General features: G+C 45.5%; 1 protein-coding gene across 3 annotated transcripts in view; it reads right to left on the bottom strand.

Annotated features, from left to right (window-relative positions):
• Positions 1-3,008: 3,008 nt before the first annotated feature.
• Positions 3,009-22,810, bottom strand: part of SLC22A16 (solute carrier family 22 member 16) — a 40,699-nt gene continuing 20,897 nt past the window's right edge. Inside the window, exons 3-8 of one of the 3 annotated variants that reach the window (XM_072738902.1) lie at positions 19,588-19,705; positions 14,715-15,246; positions 11,769-11,896; positions 9,239-9,343; positions 7,690-7,789; positions 3,009-3,419 (exon numbers count right to left, since the gene is read on the bottom strand). In XM_072738902.1, coding sequence (XP_072595003.1) covers positions 3,268-3,419; positions 7,690-7,789; positions 9,239-9,343; positions 11,769-11,896; positions 14,715-15,246; positions 19,588-19,705 — 1,135 coding nt within the window. In that variant the 3' untranslated portion in view covers positions 3,009-3,267. Of the gene's footprint in view, positions 3,420-6,144; positions 7,790-9,233; positions 9,344-11,768; positions 11,897-14,714; positions 15,247-19,587; positions 19,706-22,810 lie in introns of those variants that run through there. The other 2 variants (XM_072738892.1, XM_072738885.1) reach the window with 2 other exon arrangements.

Consider the following 22,810-nt stretch of genomic DNA (forward strand, 5'->3'; position numbering starts at 1 on the left):
CAGAGCTGTGCAGGGTAGATAAATGATGTACACATAGTATCTCGTCTTTGCAGTCCCGTGAGGGACATTTTATTATGATCCTGGATTTTTACATGAGAAGGCTGAGATAAAGACAGGTGGACTTGCTTCACTGGGAGGGTGCTTTTTGCCCACTAACCTCCACCACCTCTCACACCGCTGCCTGTTGAAGTCAGGTTGATGCATAGACCTCAGTTAAATGGATCTGGTAACAAGGTCACCTCCCTGAAGTTCACCTACTTGGGTGTGGCTTGTTCTCTGAGCTTTCCAGTACTGCGGCAAAGTACTGCTTGAAATATTTATAACTAGAGACAGATATGATGTGCTAGGACCAGGTTCCAACTATTAAAGATACCTAACATCACTTTTTTAGGTAGAAAATCAGAAGGCTGTGCATACTGAGAAATGCTGGAGGAACAAAGTATGTTTAGCTTCCTGGATGACTAGTATTTGTAATTGTTACGATGAAAAGCCCAATTTTTCCCCCAGTGAAGCTTTTCTTCCCCCTACTGATTTAAAGACATTTTTTATCAAGGTGGCTGGATATAACAATAACATACAAAAACCAATCACCTTCCTTAATGCTGGCAATAACCAGTAGAAAATATATTAGAAACTCAGCCCTTCTAGTCATAAAGATACATGCGCAAGAGAAAGTATAACAAGAAATGTGCATGCTTGGTGGAGAACATTATACTTCGTCGAAAGGCATTAAAGGTAACCCAAGTAAATGAAGACGTAACTCATGAAAATGGATGGAAGAGTCAATGCCAGGAATAAAGTAAATCTTCCCTAAATCGATGTAAAAATTCAACTTGATTCAAGTTGAAACCATGCCAGGCAGTTTCAGGCATCAGAGGGAGTGTAGGCTCCTGGGTTCCTGGTCGGCGGCAGAAATATGATTTCTGCATGAGCAGTGGAAGCGGAGTAGGGGCTTGGGGGCTCCCGGCCCAGCACAGGAGTGGCTTCCTGGCCTCTAGTTACCTTCTCCTTCTCCATTTTGTTCCACTGGTCCTTCCCACTCTTTTGTAACTAATTCCCTGTATTAAATTCTTCCATGCCTGAAATAGCTCAGAGGGTTTCTGTTTTGCTGACTGGACTCTTACTAATACAGAAACACGTACGTGGGTGTAACGGACTGAACGTTTATAGTGTCCGATAAGGTGGAAAGAGCAGGGCTCTCCTGATGGGGATTAGCACCCTTTAGAGACACCAGAGAGCTCACTCTCTACCCACACAGGTGCGCAGAAAGGGTCACGGGAGCACACACAGAGACTCTGCCCAGGAGAAGAGGCCTCAGGACTACCTCTCCCTTGCAGGCCATCCTGATCCCAGACTTCCAGCCTCCAGAACCACAAGAAATCAATTTCTGTTGTGAAAGCCCCCCAGTCCGTGGCATCTTGCTATGGCAGCCCTAGCAAAGTAATACAGATCATTAAAACAAAACAAAAAACAAAAAACAAAAAAAAAAAAAGGCAAGAAAATACCAAAGATTAACTAAGAGGAAAAAAACCTAAATACCAGTGGAAAGACAGGCTGAGGACAAAGAAAAAAAGACACACACACACACACACACACACACACATACAGTAAGAGGTGAGAGGTGAGAGGAAGGATAAAGAAATATCTCCCTCTAGTATCCTCCTGTTGTTTTGTTTTCTTTCACAAAGGGAGAGAGGTTTGGGGGGTTATTTTTTATTTGCCAAGTGGAAAGGCCCATGAAGAACTGGGGAATTATCCAGGGAACTGAGTAATTAATTATTAATAAATACTACTAATAAATATTATTATTAAATAATTCAGGCCAAATCCCTTTTTTCCCCCTTAGTAATGCTTTTTTGACAACAGCATCTATATAGTTGTCTTAATCCTACTTTTACTTGCCTCTGCTGCTAACATTAATACTTGCTTGTATCACCAGTTCTAATATATTAGACGTAGGTGTAGCCAACAGCTAAATTTCAAGAACAAGGGAAAAAAAAAATAATGACCTTCTGATGAAACCATAGGAAAGAAAAATCCCAAACTTCTGGAAAACTTGTGTGAAATGTGTTCCTCTAATAGTTAAGAGGATGCCATAGTTTTGCTGTTGAAATGTTTGGGATATTAAACTGAATGTATGTGCAAAATACGGTGTTAGGTAAAGTTGGGGAAACAAAATTTAGTACTTAAAGAGTGAAATCTTCCTGTAAAAAAAGATTTTTTAAGGCAAAAATACTTAATACTTATTTTTTGCTTTTTTTTTTTTTTACCTTGGTAACAGATCCAAATGGTACTTACAGATGAGCTGCGAACAAAAACTTTGCAATGCACTAAAATGCCAGAGCTTCCCTGTGCTGTGAAGGAGATTTAGGGAGAGAATTGGGCAAATTTAGGAAAGATAAGAATGTCGGACTAGAAAACACACCTGGGCCCTGGCAGGCATGTGTCCTTTAACTAGACCTGACATGAGCACCTTTGCTCATTCAGAAGCCCTCTTGCCTCAGGGTGCTGGGAAGCAAGATACCTTTCTCTGTAGCTATTGCTTTTAAGGTTAAAGTATGAAAACAAATATTTTTTGACAGGGCATTCTTTTTTAAGATTTATTTATTTGAAAAGGAGAGAGAGAGAATCCCAAGTAGACTCCCTGCTGAGCGTGGAGCCCAAGGTGGGGCTCCATCCCACGACCCAGAGATCACGACCTGAGCTGAAGCCAAGAGTCGGATGCTTGACTGATACACCGCCTGGGTGCCCTGCCAGGACATTTCTGGATAAAACTTAAATTTAGAGCCATGATTCTCATAAGAGGAGAAGGAATAGCAGAAAGAGAATCTTCAAGGAGCTTTGTCAAAAGCTCCCATGCCCACTCTTCCCCAGGGAGCAGAGGAACCCCGGTTCTGGCGGGAGGATGTGATGTTCCCTGCATGGCTGGAGGCAGGGGGGCAGGTTGAGTCCCTAAAACATCTAAGAACAAATAAGGAGAAATATTTTATGGCAGTAAGAAAGCAGTGTAAAAAATGAGAATTCTCATCTCGGTTTTATTTCTTTTTACTTTTACAAAAAACAATTGTGTTAAGACTTTCTTACAAAAAATTTTTTTTAAAAAGACACATACAAATGACATTCAGGAGATGAGAAGAATATCCCTCTAATACAAAGTCAGTACGGTAAACCATGTTTTACTCCGGTGCTCGCCAGCTCGGACGGCACATTTATTCACCAAGACCCGAACCCCCCGAGTCAATCATTTCTACGTTTTTCAACGCAGTATTACTGGTTGTGGAAAATAATTTGCCTGAGCTCTCGTTTTCTGTATCCTGTCTGGCAGCCTCCTCCCAAGTCGTCGCCAGAGGCTTCCCCATGGTTTCTGGAAGCATCAGCGATAGCACTCCGCTTATGAAGGCCAAAATCGCAACAAGCAACTAGAAGGAATTGAAAGAACAATAATAAGGGACACGTCGTGAAAGAAACATCCTTCAGAGAATGATCGTTTCTGAACCTTTGTCAGAGGGCAGCAGCATTAAATTTGATGCAACCGTGGTCATTGTTACCTCCTGGGGGAACCATGGGTCACTTTGGCAGGCCAGCAGAATGGGCACTCATTACACCATTCATTGACCACGGTGGAGACCGACCTGGTCAACCCCAGAGAGTACCTAGATTAGTACTCTGGTGAGCACTGTCCTAGGAGCAGTGTGGAGAAAAAAAAAAAACCCTGCCCCAACCTCCCAGACCCCAGCACTTTACAGACAAACCCAGCAGTTGCCTTGGGTTGGGACTTCATGATCAGAGGCTGTCTTGGTCAACCATACCCTGGCCCTGAAGTTGGTACATGATCAAAATTCAATAAATGACACTCAGTGAATGAATGAATGAATGAATGAATGAGTGAATGCACAAATGAATGTTGCAATGAGCCAAAACCTACAGAATTTAGGGGGAACCAAACAAAGGCAAATGGAAACTAATTGCTACTTGGGGGGGGGGGCGGTGGTGGTGGTGGTAAGGATCCATGTGATTGCCTTAAAAATTCTTTACTTTCCAAATTTTCACACACAAAAAAGCAACCTTTTAGATTAGCACCATGGTGTCTGCCTTCAAAAATGCAAATTCCATGATACCAATCTTACCTCAATTTTCAAAAATGCAAATTGTATTAAGAATTAAAGCCCACAGGTGCAGCCACTCTGGAAAACTGTGTGGAGGTTCCTCAAAGAGTTAAGAATAGACCTGCCCTATGACCCAGCAATTGCACTGCTGGGGATTTACCCCAAATATTCAGATGCAATGAAACGTCGGGACACCTGCACCCCGATGTTTCTAGCAGCAATGGCCACAATAGCCAAACTGTGGAAGGAGCCTCGGTGTCCATCGAAAGATGAATGGATAAAGAAGCTGTGGTCTATGTATACAATGGAATATTCCTCAGCAATTAGAAACGACAAATACCCACCATTTGCTTCAACGTGGATGGAACTGGAGGGTATGATGCTGAGTGAAGTAAGTCAATCGGAGAAGGACAAACAGTGTATGTTCTCATTCATTTGGGGAATATAAATAATAGTGAAAGGGAATATAAAGGAAGGGAAAAGAAATGTTGGGAAATATCAGGAAGGGAGACAGAACATAAAGACTCCTAACTCGGGGAAACGAACTAGGGGTGGTGGAAGGGGGGGAGGGCGGGTGTTGGAGGGGAATGGGTGATGGGCACTGAGGTGGGCACTTGACGGGATGAGCACTGGGTGTTTTTCTGTACGTTGGTAAATTGAACACCAATAAAAATTAATTAAAAAAAAAAAGAATTAAAGCCCACAGATCTCTTCTCCGTTGATCTTTATGAAGATACTGGGTGGATTCTAGAACTAAATCTCTACACCGTCTGTAAAAATGTGTCCCATCCTCACATAATTTAAACTCCTCCAGCCAAAAAATCACCGCCTGGGAAGAGCCCATAAAAATAAATCAAGGCATGGTTTTCCCAATAAATCTACATACTTGGTGCTTCTACAACGTCTGAGAAGGAGAAACTCCAAGCACACGTTGGTTGCCACGGTGGCGTGACGCAAGGGCCCATCAGTAACACGCGGGACTCGGGGGGACAGGTCCTTATCTTGTTTTGCGCAACGCTGATAACCTCATTCTTGGGAATACTTGAGCAAGCCCAGAAGCAGTCACAGCATCTACAGTGACATTCCAAAGGACGCTTCGAGGCGTCTTCTGGAGCCTTCCAGACACAGCAGGTACACCCACCGAGTAAGTCCAAACAAGAATGAGAATGACTGGAAGGTCCCCCCACCCCCTCAGGCATGCTGGGGAGCCCTAACCCCTCCGTCCCCACCTCTCACTTCCCCCTTCCTCCTCTCCCCTGCCTCCTAAATGGGGAGGGCAGGGTTGGGGCGGGGGAGTCCCTCTATCCACAGACCGTCCTCCTTCTCACAGGTTTTTGACCTTTTCCTTTCCACCACTGATTTTCCTTCAGTAAAAATAACAGTTCTCGAGCCTCTTATAACCCACTCCGCCTGGGAGCTTGCTGGGCTCCCCGGGGTGAACTTGGGTGACTGCGACTTCCTGCTCCTCAGTTTCCTCATCTGTAAAATGGACACATGAGTAGCACCTGCCTCAAAGGACGGGGGAATGAATTAAACTCCATGACCCTTCGAGGGGGGTCCCTTTGCACAGTACCCATCCGTGGGAAGGGCCCAAGAAGTGTGCTTCTCTCATTCCAGGAAGCCGGGGAGGCCTTGGGCCTCGGCCCACAGCCCTCGAGCCCGAGCCCATGCTCTGCGCCCGCTGCCTCCCTGCGCCCGCTCGCCCTCCCCCCCCCCCCGGAAGCCGCTCTTCCCGGCCGCAGACTCCCAGCTGCTGAGCCCAGCAGACCTCTTCCTGTCCTGCTCCTTCTTGGCTGCTGTCCTATCCCGCCTTCCCGGCCTCCTCTCCTCCTTCGGGGTCCTGTCACCTCCCCACGTAGCTGGCTGCTCCTCCTGGAGGAGCTGGGCCCTCCTTCCATCACACCTGACAGGCCTCTGCTCCTAGGGCCCTGCTCTGGAGTCTGGAGTCTGCTCACCGCCCCCCCTCATAGGCTGACCCCCCCCACCTGTTCCTCCAGCTGCCCCGGGCCCCAGGCATCTGCCTCCCAGACGCCTCCTGGCCATCCTGCAGGTGCCTCACGCTGATGAGCCATTGACGTGTTCCCTCCAGCCACCGACGATGGCTTAGGCCTCCCCCCACGGCCCCAGTCCCGCACACCCAGCAGCTCACCAGGGGCGTGGACGTGACTTCTCCTGCCGTCTCTGAGTCACCCTGAGTACTAATGCCCTTCCCTCTGACCTCCTTTGACATCCCTGCCTGTTTTTCTGGGTTATCTCCTGACTCCCATAACCCACCCTGGTGTTGGCGATAGGCTTGACCCCAAACCCAAACTGGCCATATTCCTTTTTCCCTTTAAGCCTTTAATTCCCTTGCCTAGAACTCCCTTCTCTCTTTTTCCTCTGGCTGACTCTTATTGGCCCTTCCAGACGTAGACTGGAGGCCCCCTCCTCCAGGCAGCCTCCCTTCTGGCCTTGGGCTGGGTTGGGAGTCCTCGCCTATAACCCAGAGCCCTGGCCCTCCCCGTACCCCTCAGCTCGGGGCTCTTCTCCTTCCCCACCACACTGGAGGACGGACAGACTCTCTCAGGACAGAGGCTGCCTCTTTCATCTCTGCTCCATAGCACCTAACGAGGAGGTTAGTTCAACAATCAACGCTCAATAAATCTTCGCCAAACCAACCGATGAATACAATGTGAGTTAGTGTCCACTTGTTTTTTAGATTACTAGGAAACAACGGCTGATAATAAAAGCATCAGAATGAGTGATTTTCATGCACTTCTTTTTGAAAGGGAAAATACAAACTTATCTTCCAGATTAGCATTTCCATTCCTCCGAATGAAAATACCGGCTCCCTAGGCAGCTTGACACCCAGAAATAACTTTAATGAGAAATTCTATAATTTATTTTTTTACTCACGGAAAACAACAAGCAACATCTGTTGCATCCGAAGGAAGCATATTCACAGAATATTTCTGCAAATATACGCGAGACCTGCTGACAGAGGTTGTCTTGGGGCAAGGAGGCTGGGGCTCTCGGGGGCAGGGTGGAGGAGGAGCAGATTCCCCTGCATTCCCTTTTGTCGCAGAGCTCTCCAGGCCACCCCAAGCCCCCAGCCCGCCTGCCTCCCATCTTCCTCCCACCAGAAGCATCACCCATGAAGAGTCTGTCGTGTTTCAGGTAAGCTGAAAACCAGGCACCTCTCGGGGAGGCACCACAGGACCCTCCAAGCAGGTAGGCCGTGGGAACCCAGAGTCGAGGCCAGGTGGGGGGCCCAGGTGACTTGGGCAGAGGCCTGGGAGGCCGGAGAGAGAGCAGGGCTCTCCCTAGGCAGCTTCCAGAGACTTGGGCGGGGGGGGGGGGGGGGGGGGGCAGGAGAGGGTCCTTTCACAGCGGCCACAACCGCAATGAAGGGCTCACCGGGGGCAGAAGGTGACCGCCCAACATAAAACAGCAATCCCGCTCTCCTTCCCCACAGGGAGCGGTTAGTAAGGTTTCTGTAAACCGCCACCACTGAACCTAAATTGGCTTCTAACAGGTCCGGGTAGAGATGGCAGTTGGCTGTGCTGCCTCCCTGCCGCGTTGGGGGCTGGGACCTTGCAGGCACCTGTGGCAGGAAGGTCCAAACGCTGGAGAGGTACACGCAGAACGGGGCCACGATGCTCCCCATGCGGCTCACCATGCTGCCGCTCCCCACGGCCAGTGACCTGCAAACAGGAGGCGCGTTAGGGTGCAGACCACTGGGTACCGCTCGGCTGTCGCCAGCTCCACGCGGTGGATGGAGCTGGAGGGATGATGCCCAGCGACGTTGGTCAGTGGGGGGAGGCCGGGCATCCTAGGGCCCCACCGTGTGGGGAGTGTAAGGGACAGTGAAAGGGATCATAAGGGAAGAGGGGGGACCGAGTGGGGAAAGTAAGAGCTGGGGACAAACCATGAGAGACCCCAACTCTGGGAAACAGACAGAGGGTAGTGGATGGGAGGTGGGCAGGGGGATGGGGGACCGGGGATTGGGCCCTGGGGGGGCAGGTGATGGGGTGAGCCCTGGGTGTGATATTATATGGTGGCAAATCGAACTCCAATAAAAACAAAAGTAAAAAATAAAAGAAAGAAAGAAAGGAAAAAAGACAGTGGCCAGAGGTGAACCCGAGCACAGCACCCAAGCGCGGGCTGCAGGACCGCCCGGGCCCTTGTCCACACTCCCAGCGGAGAATCAATGCAATAACCCTAAGCTCGGCCCCAGGGTCGAAAATAAATTTTACACTGATGTTCCAAGGACTGCGTGTGATTTAGATCCGCGTTGTGTGCAACAGGGGAGTATATGAGCATACAGGTCATTCAAGACAAATCAGGACCAGAAAAAAAAAAAGAAGAAGAAGAAAAGAAAAGAAGATCAACCATTCTTCCTTTGCTATGCAGATGAGCGCCTTATGCATATTCATTCAGTCTCACATTGAGGATAACATCCGTCTTCTAGAGCAGGAATTTGTCTGGGGTAGGGGGATGGATGGGAATCGGGGAGAATGAAAGATTTATTATATCTGTGGAACGTTCTGTTTCAATTTTTTAAAGTCAAGTGGTATCTTCTTGAGCTTTTCTTTAAAAGCCATTTAAGGAAACTTTATAGAATGTCTAGTAAGAAGGAAAGAACGTGCTTTTCATGTGAATAAGTATCTCTTAGTAAGCCAAGGAGAGAGGCCCCACCCCAGGAGAAACTAAATCTGCCTAACACCTTGGACCTCTGGCCTCCAGATACGTGAGAAAAGACTTCTGTTGTTTCAGCCACCCGACCTTTTGGTGTTCCGTTATGGCAGCCCTAAAAATTAAGACAACTGACATCAGAACACCAAGAGACACATCCTGGGAAAATTAGCCTTGAGTCCCACGGAGAGTCAGGGTAAGGCAATAGTATTTGAGACTTAAAATGGTTTTAGAATAACAGAGTGTGATTTCACCACAATTTCTTTAATATCCTTGCTAATGAGGTGTAGACAAAGCCTCAGATTCGGAATTAGCATCATCATGGAACTTTCCCATATCTCCGGAGCCCCAGTAACCACTGGAGAGAAAGCAAGCATTTATACTCAAAGGTCAAATATAATGAAACGACACTCAAGTTAACACGAAAACAAGAGAAAAATGAGTAACTCTTACCTTACCCTGGTTGGGTACAGCTCTGCTGTATAAAGGTAAATGAGGCCAAACGACGCCCCTATGGCAAATTTTCCAGCCATGGTCACCACCACAGTCCAAATAAAGTAATCCTGAAAAAACATATATTAGCAAAATAGACCATCATAACTAATATCTTTAAAGGAAATACATAAAATCTCAAAAATTATTTTAAATGTTCTAATTATCCAATAATTAGAATTATCACTCTTTTTCAGAAGAGTGAAAACTATTAATTCTCTGTTTGAACTTACTTTGTAATCTCTACTCCTGGTCTGTAAAAGCTTTCCATCTTCATATAATTAAGAGATTAATTTAATTGTGCCTCCCCCCAGCCTTGGAGATTTCAAATTACCAAATTAGAAAAGCCATTTCCAGAGATTGCGATGGAATGAGACACGCCCAGAGGGTACCAGTTGCACTAGCAATTGACCCACTCCTTCTGGAATTGATCCAAGCAGAGTGATTCAAAGAGCCATAGAAACAAATTGTGCTCCTTTGTGACAGTAATCCTCTAGTTTTATAAATTATCTTCAGAAAATAATCTGAAAGTGATAACTGAACCATTAAAAGAGATTCTTTTCTTTTTTTCTTTTGGTGGAAGCATTTCTCAACAGTGAAATTTCTCCCACTCCATTCCTGCTGCCCTTAATGTCCTCTACTTCCCGCTGGGACTCCCAAAGACTTCCCACATTCCATCTTCTCGCTCTCGTCTCCTGTCTGCCAGCCGGACATGGAGATCCAGGTGACCTGGGGTTCATGTGTTGAGGTTGGCAGAGCCTCTGTCAACCTGAATCCCCGAATGACTCCGTGGAGCCAAACACCCCCTCACCACTCCTGCCACCACCAACCAGGTAGACCCTCATCAAACCTTCTATGAGCAAGAAATAAATACCTGTGATGTGAAGTCACTGGCATTTGACGATGCCTCTAATAAAGCAACTAATGTCACCTTGTTACCTTACATCCTAATTACTGTGTGTTTGTGGGATGAATTTGTTGACAGTATCTCTTGTAGACGGGATTTGTTGAAGGAATGAATGTAACTTAAAAAAAACATGGACACGTGTTGATACTGACATTTGGGGAGAAACTTTTATTAGAAGGAAGAAATTTGGGGTTAAGTGTTGGCGCCCTATTTCTAGAAATCCCCATCAGCTACTTTCCTGTCTTCCCTATTATCACAGGGGCTTAACCATTATAGAACTTGAGGGTTCTGGGGTTCCCCTAAATCTTCACAAATTCAAAGGCAGCTGTCATCAGCTCAACTAGTATATCTGTAAACCACTTAAAACAAACAAACAAACAAAAAGGTGTGGATGAAGTTCCCTTAAATTGGCAGCAACCTCCCAGTCCTGAGTAGTTTTACTGCCTGCATATAGTTGTATATCAATCCTCTGGAAATTTCAGTGACATAAAACATTTGATTCACCAACCTTGAGAATTAAGTGAAATGGTACTATAAAAAGAAGTCACTGGTTAACTTAAAGTAAATTTCAAACAACATATAAAATCTTAAATGTCTTGGCTCTAAATGTTGAGATACTATTGCTGAACAATCACATAATCCTAGAGAAAATTATAGAAAGTATTTTAAAGTGTAGTTACCATGACCACATTTTCCAAATCAAGAATGAAAAACACAGGTTCTGATAACATTTGGGGGGGCGGGTGTGGAGAAGCACTTACTGGATGCAAGAGTTATTCTAGGGGATGGTGTTTGCCCAAATATAGGAACGGGAGGGTGCTTTCAGTAGTTTATGGCATCGTTTCTCAGTGGGAAACTGCATTCTTAAGAACAAGTTCCTTGAGGGATTTAGGCATACCAGAAATTGGAAACTACTCATCTACTGCAATGAAAGACAAGACTATTTAAATTGAAACAGTCCTGAAGATAGAACTCATTAAGTCCTTCAGAGGTCTCTATGGCTCCCTCCCTCTTTCAGGTTTCTTTTCTTTTTTTTTTTTTTTTCTCTTTCAGGTTTCTAATCCACTGTCACCTTCTCTGCGAGGCACTCCATCCTCGATCACCCTGGATAAAGCAAACACACGTGTCACACACACACACACGCACACATGCATTCTCCATCGCTTATCCTGTTCTGGTTTTCTTCATACTTGTAGAAACTAGATTCACTGTGAGTCTTCAGCACCTAGAACGACACCTGCCACCTGACAGATGCTGGATACATATTTGTTGAATGAATGAACGTTTAAGATTACAATAATCACTGGAAGAGGTGATCAACTGTCCTCCTTTGGGACCTCTGTGTTTACAAAATACAACACTGGCCATCTCTGGGAAGTGAGATTACGGGTGCTTTTTTTTTTCTTAACATTTTTTTCCTTAATCTTTTTACCATGAACATATAATACTTACACAACAGAGAAAGGATGGTTTTTAAAAGAACACATTTAAAAATATTATGTATATACTCTGTATGTCTGAATTGATCTTCATATCTGCTGTCCTAGTGTAACTAACCACGCCCTAAATTAGACATAAAAATAACTCACCTTGGGGATCACCATAACCACACCACAGAACAGTGCACCTGAGATAAGGGCGAAGGCCAGAATGCTTCTTCTCCCTATACGGTCTATCCCCAGGCACATGAAGATGTAAGCAGGAATTTCCACTGCACCTGTCATTGAGCGAAAGGGCCCTCGATAAGCCACGGCAACCAACTGCGCGACAGGACCTCGCCTTCTAACCCACCACCCAAAAGGGATGATCAGCCCTCTCCCCACTCCCAGGAGCCCCTCAGAGCTATCCAACGACTGCCCTGAAAGCTCTGCCCCTTTTTAAACTCCCTGTAGGGAGGAGGATGTGTCCTGTGAAGTACACAGTCCCGCAATCCGCCTGGCACTCATCACCCGCCCTAGGAACCTTGCCCCCCACCAGGCTGGAAGCGGCCCAGGACACGCACAGGGGGCCCAGAGGACAGGCCTGTCAGATGAATACATCAGTAAATTCACAGACGACCAGTGGATAATTTCTGACCTTTGATTTCTCACGCTTGATAGAACTAGGGAAAATTCTAGATGAGTGATTTCAAAGTTTAGGAACTAAAGTAGAAAATTCGTGTGGGCTAGGTAGACAAACTAATGATAAGGCGTGATGGATTTTATTTTATTTATTTTATTTTATTTTTTATTTATTTATGATAGTCACAGAGAGAGAGAGAGAGAGAGAGAGGCAGAGACAGAGGCAGAGGGAGAAGCAGGGTCCATGCACCAGGAGCCCGACATGGGATTCAATCCCGGGTCTCCAGGATCGCGCCCTGGGCCAAAGGCAGGCGCCAAACCGCTGCGCCACCCAGGGATCCCGCGTGATGGATTTTAAATCTAAAAGTAAACATTTGGGACTCCTGGGGGGCCCAGCGGTTGAGAGCTTGCCTTCAGCTCAGGGCGTGATCCTGGGGTGCCAGGATCGAGTCCCACATCGGGCTCCCTGCATGGAGCCTGCTTCTCCCTCTGCCCATGTCTGCCTCTCTCTGTGTGTCTCTCATGAATAAATAAATAAAATCTTAAAAAAACAAATAAATAAAAGTAAACATTTAAAAATCTAACATGAGGGGCACCAGGGTGGCTCAGTGGTTGAGCGTCTGCCTTTGGCTCAGGGTGTGACCTGGGATCGAGGATCGAGTCCCTCATCAGAGTCATTGCAGGGAGTCTGCTTCTCCCTCTGCCTGTGTCTCTGCCTCTCCCTCTGTGTCTCTCATGAATAAATAAATAAAATATATATATTTTTAAATCTAACACAAGTCCCCTACAGGACAGAAACTTCCTTGGGCCTCTTTTTACTGCCCCACCACAAAAGTAAAGAGCTGCATCTTAAAAGCTCTTCTCTTGAAAAACCAAAGTTTTTGAATCTGAGATCCAGAGCCAGAAAGTTCTATGTCTATCTACCAGCCAGAATGAAATAGGAAGCAAGCACGAAGATCCTGTGCCCAAGCAAGCAAGCCCAACGGTCTCCTTCAGGAAGCTGCCATTCTTCAGCAGCCTAGATCGTGCACATAATTCAGTCTTCAAGTTCTTCCCTCCCTCTGCTGCTTGCCTAACCTCAGGATGCAACCCACCACTGCCGCTCAGGAATGACGTGCCCTTGTCCACGCAACTGCAGGACGTTGCAAGCCCCTGGAGAGGCAGGCCCACGTCTATGTCTCCCCCAGCTTCGGAACACATCCTCGGGTAGATACATATACTCCGAGGGAACGTTCTCAGTAGTACATCAGAAATCAAACTCAGCTGCTGCTGCTCAAAAAAAATAAAAGTGGCCCAGGCCAAGGCAAAGATTAACATCCTGAGCCACCTCCGAGAGCTGGTCCCTCTTCCTTTCAGTGGCCTGGAGAAGACTCCATCTTAGAAACATTGTTATACTTATGAGATGTCCCAGTTTCTTGAGAATGCATATGTCCATTAAAACTAGGAAACTGTATCATAAAGATCTAAAGCTCCAGCTTCCCGAAGCTTCCCTGTGTCACACCGCACCCCACTGGGTCCTCCCGCCACTTGCTGCTCTGTTCTAGGAACGCTGCATCATTTCTCAAACTGACATACAGAATGTTTGAAGCCAAGACGGACTCAGTCTGCAAACTTGCTGGTTTGCCCAAGAGAATAAAGGTGGGTTTTTTCCCCCTTAAAATGACTTCTCTCATAATTCCTGCTGAGCTATCATGAACAAAAACAGATGTGTCATCGGAGCACTCCAATGAGAAGGGATGATATCTATGTGTAAAAATGTAAAAGCAAGATTTTCTGAGGATAATAGCAAGTGCAGGCAGCCTTTGTGAAAATAGCCAGGAGTTGCAACTAGATGGACAAATACAGATTTCTAATATTCCTCTCATGTTGGGTGTGAATTTGGACGGCCCTCGGAGTCATGCCTCAAGACGTCACAGCAATCTCTTGAGCCATTTTAACCTGCTACTAGAATGGAAGAAGCATGACAACGAAATTAGAGTTGCATGTATTTAAGTGATTTTCTTCACTGAAATTTCTAAATTCAGCACTTTTGAAGGTAGAAAGATACCAGAAGATCTCCAAGACACATTAAATCTTAAAAGGAAAACCACCTACGAAGAACAACAGGTAGGGAATGATCTCTTGATCTGCACAAATGTATGGAAATGTGTCGAAAGATATAAAAGAGCACAAGCCAGATATTAAAGACGTCACCTCTCAAAGAGAGTTCTGAGATGGGGGTGGGCTTATAGGAAGGAAGCAAGCAAGGAGCAGAGGCAGAAAAGGAAAGAGGGACTAAATTCTTCTGACTGCATTGTTTAAAAAAAAAAATATATATATATATATACCTGGCATTCCAGTCTAATAACACTAAAAGAGGCCATAATAATACAGTGGGCAGTATTGTTCCTGGTAGAGAAAAGACAATAAAAGCACACTAAAAACATGGTAGAAACATCAGTTCATTGCTACACTTAAATATATTTAACTACTTACCCATGAGGAAGAGGTTTAAATATTCATTGCCTCCTAAATTAACAGAATTCAAGGAGAAGAAGTAGAATCCCAAACACCCCGTGAACCAAATCAGCCAAACAGTAAGTGTCCTCGTTCCAACATTCCAGTCACAAAACAGATCTAATAGGTTGTGCTTCTTAACTTCAAGGGGTTCATTACCAACAGGATCATTTAGATCCAGTGACAAAAGTTCTGACAGTTTACAGGAGCTGGCCCTATTCCACTTGGCAATCGTATCAACTACTTTTTGCGCTTCTTCATATCTTCCCTCTGAGAGAAGCCAAAAAGGTGTCTCTGGGAGTATCCAACAGCACAGGACAAAGGGGATAGTCACTGTGGAGAGGACTATCTGATAGATCCACCAGGTCCTGACAAAGTAGCCTGTCAAAGCCACCACCATTGTTCCAATTGCAAAAAAGGAATGCATCTGGATGCATGCCCACGTCCGAGCCTTCATGCCAATAAATTCCGTCACATAGACAAACACCACCACGAGATAGCCACTTCCAGACTGAAAAACAAAGCAGGGAGGGTGGTCCAGATTTAAGGTCACATTTATAACTGCTAAGGGGTCTGATCTCTCTGCATATCACACACAGGCAAGAAAGAAAATGACGACAATTGTTTTCTGAAACCCATACCACATTGATAAAATCATGTTGATTCCAATCCATCCTTCTTCTTTCAATGGTTCTTTTCATCCTCCCTCCACCCTCGCCACCCCAAATGGCTCACACTTGAGAGGTTATGTATGATATAAACGAGAGGATATGAATGATATATGTTGGACACTGCCTTTTCTTATAGAGGATCATAAGTATTCCTCTATACTGTGAATTTATTTCTCACTTAACATAAATATAAACATGCATGCAAATTTATCTACATATAAGAGGTCCTTATCATTAAGTCCTAAATTGTTAAATGGGAACCAAAAATTATGGTAACTAGTGGGAAGAAAAAGATTTGATTGAAACTTTATTTTAACAGGCAACAAAAGAGAAAATAAATTGGGCTTCATGAAAATTAGAAACGTCTGCGCATCAAGGGACACCACCAACAGAGTGAAAAGGCAGCCTATGGAATGAGATATTTACAAATCATATATCTGTTAAGAAATTAATATGCAGGATAGACTGAAGACTCCTAAAATTCAACAATAAAACAAACAATCCAATTCAAAATAAGCGAAGGATTTGGATTTTTCCAAAAAGATATACGAATGGCCAATAACCAATGAAAGGATGCTCAACATTCCTAACCATTAGGGAAACGCAAATCAAAGCCACGATGAGATACCACCTCATGGCCATTAGGATAGTTACTATTTAAAAAAAAACAACAGAAGATAACAAACGTTGACCGAGATATGGAGAAACTGGAACCTTTGAGCACTATTGGTGGGAATATAAAATGGTACAGGTGCTATGGGAAACCGCACGGGGATTTCCCCAGAAAACTAAAAATAGAATTCCCATATGATCCAGCAGTCCCGCTTTGGATATAGACCCGAAATAACTGAAAGTGAGATCTCAAAGAAATATTTGTTCACCCATGTGTGTAACAGCATTATTCACAATGGCTAAAATGCAGAAGCAACACAAGCCTCCATGCACAGATGGATAGAGGAGTGGTCTACACATACAATGGAATATTATTCAGCCTTAAAAAGGAAGGAAAGTCTGACACATGCTACAACATGCATGCGCTTTAAGGCCATTACTCGAAGTGAAATAAGCCCATAACAAAAAGATAAAATACTGTATGATTCCACTTATATGAGGTACATAGTGTAGCTGAAATCATAGAGATAGGATGTAGAATGTGGTGGCCAGGGGCTGGGGGAAGAGGAAAGGAGGGTTGCTGTTTAGTGGGTATAGAGTTTCGGTTTTGCAAAATGAAAAGAGTTCTGGAGATGGATGCTGGTTATAGTTGCACAACAATAGTACTTAATATCACTGAAAGGTAGACTTAAAAATGGTTAATTTTATGTGTATTTTACCACAATTTTTTGAATTGGGGAAAATCAACTTGATTTTGAAAATAAGCCTATCTTTAACAAAATTTAATAGCAATATGTGATCATTCTTGGAATAAACAAAGAATGAATCAAATAATGGGTTTTGGTGTGTGTGTGTGGGGGGGATGATGAAAGGATTAGTATTTTTCCTATAAGATTATTTCACATTTGACTTTTATAACACACATCATAAAGTTAATTTTTGCAAAATTATTCAAGAGCCAAAGGCCTCTCTTAATCCTTTGATATTCAAATCACACTTTCCTGGAGGCTCATCACGTCATTATCCTTGTGGATGTTAATTTCTTCAAAAGTTAACTGGTCTACCTTTGCCACATCCCAGTTGGCCAAGGGATTTGGGTAGGATTTAGTTTTCCCCATTGCTTTCAAAGACCTTTTATAGTCAAACATCTTTTGTAAGGCCTGCAATTTCACCTCGCATCAGAAAGTCAGAAAGAAGCTGGCCTACCAGCAATTTCCTGTGACAGAGAGGATGACGCTAGTGGTAAGCAGGGCTGTGCGGGGTGGGGCCTACTGCGCTAATGTTCAGCCCGATACTTTTGTGACAACGCCTTTCATTTCTCCATATGGCCTTGTAATTGCAAGACTCAGAAAATGAACCCTGATAAGGAGAACTCCCACACCCAAGAATCTGGTTGTTTGATGAATGTTCGCTGCTCTTACAGTACACAAGGATGGTGACAGCCATCAAATACCACAAATTTCCCCCATTAAGTTAAGCAGTGACATCAGTCCCTGGCAGGTTTTTTTCCAGGTGCGTTCTGAATCCACTCCTACTCCCTCTAGGTTACTTCTGTCACTGGGTTCAAATAATCCTTTTGAGCAAAGGATTAACCCAACTATATAATTCCAAAACACTCCCTGGATCCATTCACACCCGTCACTTCTACTGATAACGCCCTGCTCTTCACATCTACCCTGAGCCCTCTGCCCCACACCCCACGGCAGCTGGAACAGCCACTTGGGCCCACCTGAACCCCTGCAGGAGATTCCCATTGCCTTGAGGAAATCAAGGAAACTCGTGATCACCCTCCAAGGCCCCGGTTGGTCATCCCTCTCCCCATCAGCCTCAGCAAGGTTATTTCACCTCCTCTCTAGTCTCCAGACACCCAGACCTCCAATTCCTTCTCATCTTACTTGCTGCCTCTGCCTGGAATGTTCTTGCCTTACCCACCCCTCAGGACTAAAAGGCCCCTGACTCTCCAGACTCCCCAACCTCCCAACTTAAGACCCGCTCGCTCCCCGCTCCCACTGTCACACCTCCACTGTCAACATTGTATTTTTGAGGATGGCCCATCAGTGTTTTGACTTTCCCACTACACTGTAGGGTCACTGAAACAGTCCGGTCTGGTTTACGCATAACATCTGCGGGCAGATCAATAAATGTGTTGAGCAAATGAGCCGGCCTGCATCTTCCCTACTCAGAGTTCAACCGCAGCCACATTTCTCAGGAAAATCAAAGACAAGAGCCACAGACAATTAAGCTACATTGACAAATGTGTTCAATGAGTGGCCGTCTCATTTTCTCAGGTCTGAAAATAAACACATGGTATTTGCAAGACCGAAACAGGTATTTTCAGAATTTATCCTCTTAAGTCTTTGCACCCTCTCCGTACCTGTGCCTCTGGTGAACCATCATTCCCACCAAGGGTCTCATCAAATCTCACTCTGCAGTCACAGAGCCATTTCCTCTTATTCCATCCTCAGTGGAGACAGACTGCCGCTTGTTATCTTTTGTATTTAAAAACTCTTTACATTTCTAAATATAGATAATTACTTTTTTTCTTAAGGTCCTGCACCTCCTAATTCTCCTAATTTTTTTTTCTTCTTATGCATCATCCCTATCCTTGGCCATTTGCGTGGCTGCCTAGGAACCCTGTCCAGCCTGTGAGTGCTGGGACACCCTCTGAGCTCGCAGTCCTTGGCTTCTCCCTGGAATCTTGGCTCATACATCTTGGTGAGAGGGGACACATGCCCGCCCGTTCAGCTAGGTCACAAGCTCCTCCCACAGACAGAAACCTCACGCCACTACCCTTGACCAGTGACCTCCAAACAGATTCACTGCGGCTGGCCTCTGGCAGTCTGGAGCCTGTCTGAAAGCCTCACTGAGTGTGGGGACACTTCCTCCCTGGCTGGTCCACTTCTGATGACAGTCCCCACCAGAAGGACCGCCAATGTCACGTCAGGTGTCCTACCGTGAATACTAACTGTAATTTCCCTGGGTCCTGATAAAAACCCGGTGAAGCATGTAGTATTTTCTGCAGTTTACAGCTTAGCAACTAAGGCTCAAAGAGGACCACCTGTTTGCCCAAGGCCACACAACTAAAAAGCCAAAATATGGCAAAGCTGGTACTCAAACCCATGCCCTTTCCCTACATGTCCCTGTTCCTCATAACAGAAAAGCCTGATGCCTTCTTGTTCTCTTTCCTGCTGCACACTACACAGACGACTCTCTTAACAACACACCTTAAGCATCTGTTGGGCTCATGCATACAGGGTCTGACTAGGCCGCTGTAATTGCTCAGAAATGAAATGACGCCTCAGTAATTGGGGAATGCGGATCATGTGCCAGGCATGGGGTCAAACAAAAGGTCTCTGCCTCGTAAGCAACCATTTTTCATTTTAATGAGCTTCACTGTAAACACAGGGCGCCACTATCCCACAAAAAAGACTTCTCAGTGGAATGAACAAAGATTAGTCCTTGATCGCTCTCACCACATGCCAAAGGACCCAAACTAAGACAGTCGGGCTCGACGTGAAAACACTGCAGCCGAATTAATGAGGTCTTTGAAAAGCACACACACAACTCACCATGGCAAGAAGAAAGCGTGCGATCATGAAGCTGTAATAATCAAACGAGAACGCCGCTGCTATGCCAAAGAAAAATATGCCAGCGCTTGTGGACCACAAGACAAGGCGTCTTCCTTTCCTGAAAAATAAGAATCACACAGTGGAACAAGCAAGGTAATGGTTATAACAGTTCGAACACCCACTCAATTCACAAAAGTTGAGTGTTGCCTACGTATCTCATAGCTTATGTACTGGTTCCTGCTGTTCATTCATCTATTTGGGGAAATAGTGAGTGGACACATGACTTCTTCAAGAGGCCAGTCTTTCGGTGGAGAGGCCCCCACCCAAGCCACTAATATACGTACATGATCACCCTGGGCGATCCCCAGAGGGCCTCCTAACCCGGACTGCTGAGGGAAAGGAGGGTTTGTCCTTTTGCTCCCAGACTTCTGCTGTCTGACCTGTTGGACCATCTTCCCTGTAGGGCTGGCTCTGCCCACACAGGTAGAGAAGGTCTTGCCAAGCCTCTTTAAAAACAGGTGGGTGGGGGATTGGGGTAACTGGGTGAGGGGCCCTGAGGAGGGCACTTGATGGGATGAGCACTGGGTGTTACACTGGTGTCACGCTGGCAAATTGAACTTCAATAAAAACAAATGAAAAATAAGCAGATAAAAGTAAAGAATAAAAAAATAAAAACAGAGGGCTTGCTACATTCTGCTCCTAGAATACGGGGCTTGCTTGCTCCACATTTTCATAATTGGGAGGGGCATTTATTTGCCTAAAAAGCAAACAAACAAATTATAATCCTGACAGATTTTTTAAAAATTGAGATATCATTCACAAACCACAGAGTCCGGCCTTTGCAAGTATACGGTGCAGGGGCTTTCAGTGTATTCACCAAGTTGTGCAGCCCTCATGACTAATTCCAGGATATTTTTCATCACTCCAAAAAGAAACTCTGCACGCAGGAGCCGTCATCCCGCCTTTTGTGCGCACCCCCTCCCTCCAGCTCCTGACTTCCACTAACCTACTGTCTGTCTCCAGGGAGTTGCTTACTCTGGACATTTTATATTAACAGAGTTGCACAATATATGGCCTGTGGTGTCTGGCTTCCTTTACTTAGCATTGTGTCTGTAAGATTCGTCTGTGATGCAGTGTGTATCGGTACTTCATTCCTTTCTGGGTCTAAATAACACTCCACTGGGTGGCTATACCACATTTGTTTATCTATCCATCAGTTGAAAGCCATTTGGATCGCCTCTGCTTCCCAGCTATGGGGAATAATGCTGCCGTGAACATTTTGTGAGCAAAATTTTGTGTTCGGTTCTCTTGGGTATGTAGCCAGGAGCGGAATTGCCGGCACCTACGATAACCCTATGTTTAACATTTGGAGGAACTGCCAAACTGCTTTCCAAAGTGGCTCCCCATTTTTACAATCTCACCCACAATGGACGAATTTCTCCACATCCTTGACGACACGTGTCCGTTATTGTCTGTCTTTCTGATTACGGCCATCCTCGTGAGTGTGCAGGGGTATCTCACTGTGGTTTTGATGTGCACTTCCTTCATGACTGATGATGTTGAGCATTTTTATATGTGCTTGTTGGCCATTTGCACATATTCTTTAAAGAAATATCTATCTAAATCCTTTGCCGGTTTTTAAACTGGGTTATTTGTCCTTATATTGTTGAGTTATAAGCGTTCTTCATATATTCAGGATCCTGGGCTCTTATCAGATATGTGGTTAACAAATATTTTCTGCCTGTGAGCTGTCCCTGACAGATAATTTTAAGGCAAAAGATTATAGCCTTGAGATTCCAACCAACACATTTCCCTGGTAAAGTGGAGGATACACAAGCTAATAAAAAACTGTCCTCTGCACACTCTCAGCTTTCTATGCTCCCACACACACACTTGTAGGGATTCTTGGGCCTACACATGCATGGTCTCCAAACTCATCTGAGCCCTGAATGCCATTTCATACTTTTTACCCACTGCTCCCATCAACCTCCTCTGCCACCCACAATGTCTGCACCTCCTCTGCCACCCACAATGTCTGCACCTCCCATCTCCTGCAGAGAACAGAGGCCATCAAAGAGAAAGCCCCACAACTTCCTGCTGGGCCCACCTGGCAACACAACCTGCATTCTGCATTCAGCTTTCTCTTCTTCCCTCCTCTCTGGAGACACCCAACCCACCCTTTTCTCTCCAGATACCAGTTTGCAATCTTTGTATTGGATCGTGCCTCTTCCCTCCTCCTCTGAGAACTTATTCTAACAATTACTTCTTTGGCCTCTCTCTTTCTCCTCGGACTCCTTCCTTTCAGTTTAAGTCTTTTCCAGCCAAAGACAAGAGTCTTCCATGGAACCTAGCACTCCATCAGCCACATTTCATCCTGTCTTTCCTCCACCAATGGCTTATCAGGAAGGAATACGGATGTCTCAACTCCTATGTCTCCTTAGCCGGTGACCACCGGGTCACCACTGACTTTTCTGAGATGGCCCTCCAGTCACCAGGGACCCGCAGGCTGCCTCTCTCAGGTCCTTATCTGCCTGTCTCCTTAGTGCCATGGACCATTCCTGCTCTGAAGGCCCACTCCATCTCGGCTTGCTGAACACCACTCTCCATGTTTGGCCCAGGCCTCCCTGACGGCCCACCTGCCTCAGCGTCTGCATTTCCCAAAGTCCTCTACTGCACGCTCCGGGCCCTTGAGATGTCATCTTCCTCCCTGCCTCTGATTCCTAAGAACATGCTGTCAACTGCCCACATGCCTTCTGGTCCTAGTGGCTCTGCTCCACTTGCTTTTTTGTTTGTTTATTTGTTTGTTTTTAAGATTTTTCATTTATTTATTAGAGAAAGAGAGAGCACAAGTGGAGGGGAAGGGGCAGAGGATGAGGGAGAAGGAAAAGCAGACTCCGCTGAGCAGGGAGCCCGATTTGGGGCTCGATCCCAGGATCCTGAGACCATGACTCCAGCCAAAGGCAGACGCTTCACTGCCTGAGCCACCCAGGCACCCCGGCTCTTCTCCATTTCGAGGTCCTGCATAGCTGCTATCTTTGTTATTGGTGGTGGTGGTATTTCGATCTTCCCTTTCTTTCTTAATCCAGGGGTAGGACATGCTCATGGGAAAATATACCCAGACACAGTTCCCTTTCTTCTGGAGTGGCTCTCTCCTTCATGTTTCCTGAATTGGTTGGTTTTCTTTCCTCTTCCTCCAGCATAGTGGTCACCGAATTATGTCAGT

The sequence above is a fragment of the Vulpes vulpes genome, chromosome 1 (assembly GCF_048418805.1).
Source record: "Vulpes vulpes isolate BD-2025 chromosome 1, VulVul3, whole genome shotgun sequence".
NCBI lineage: Eukaryota > Metazoa > Chordata > Mammalia > Carnivora > Canidae > Vulpes > Vulpes vulpes.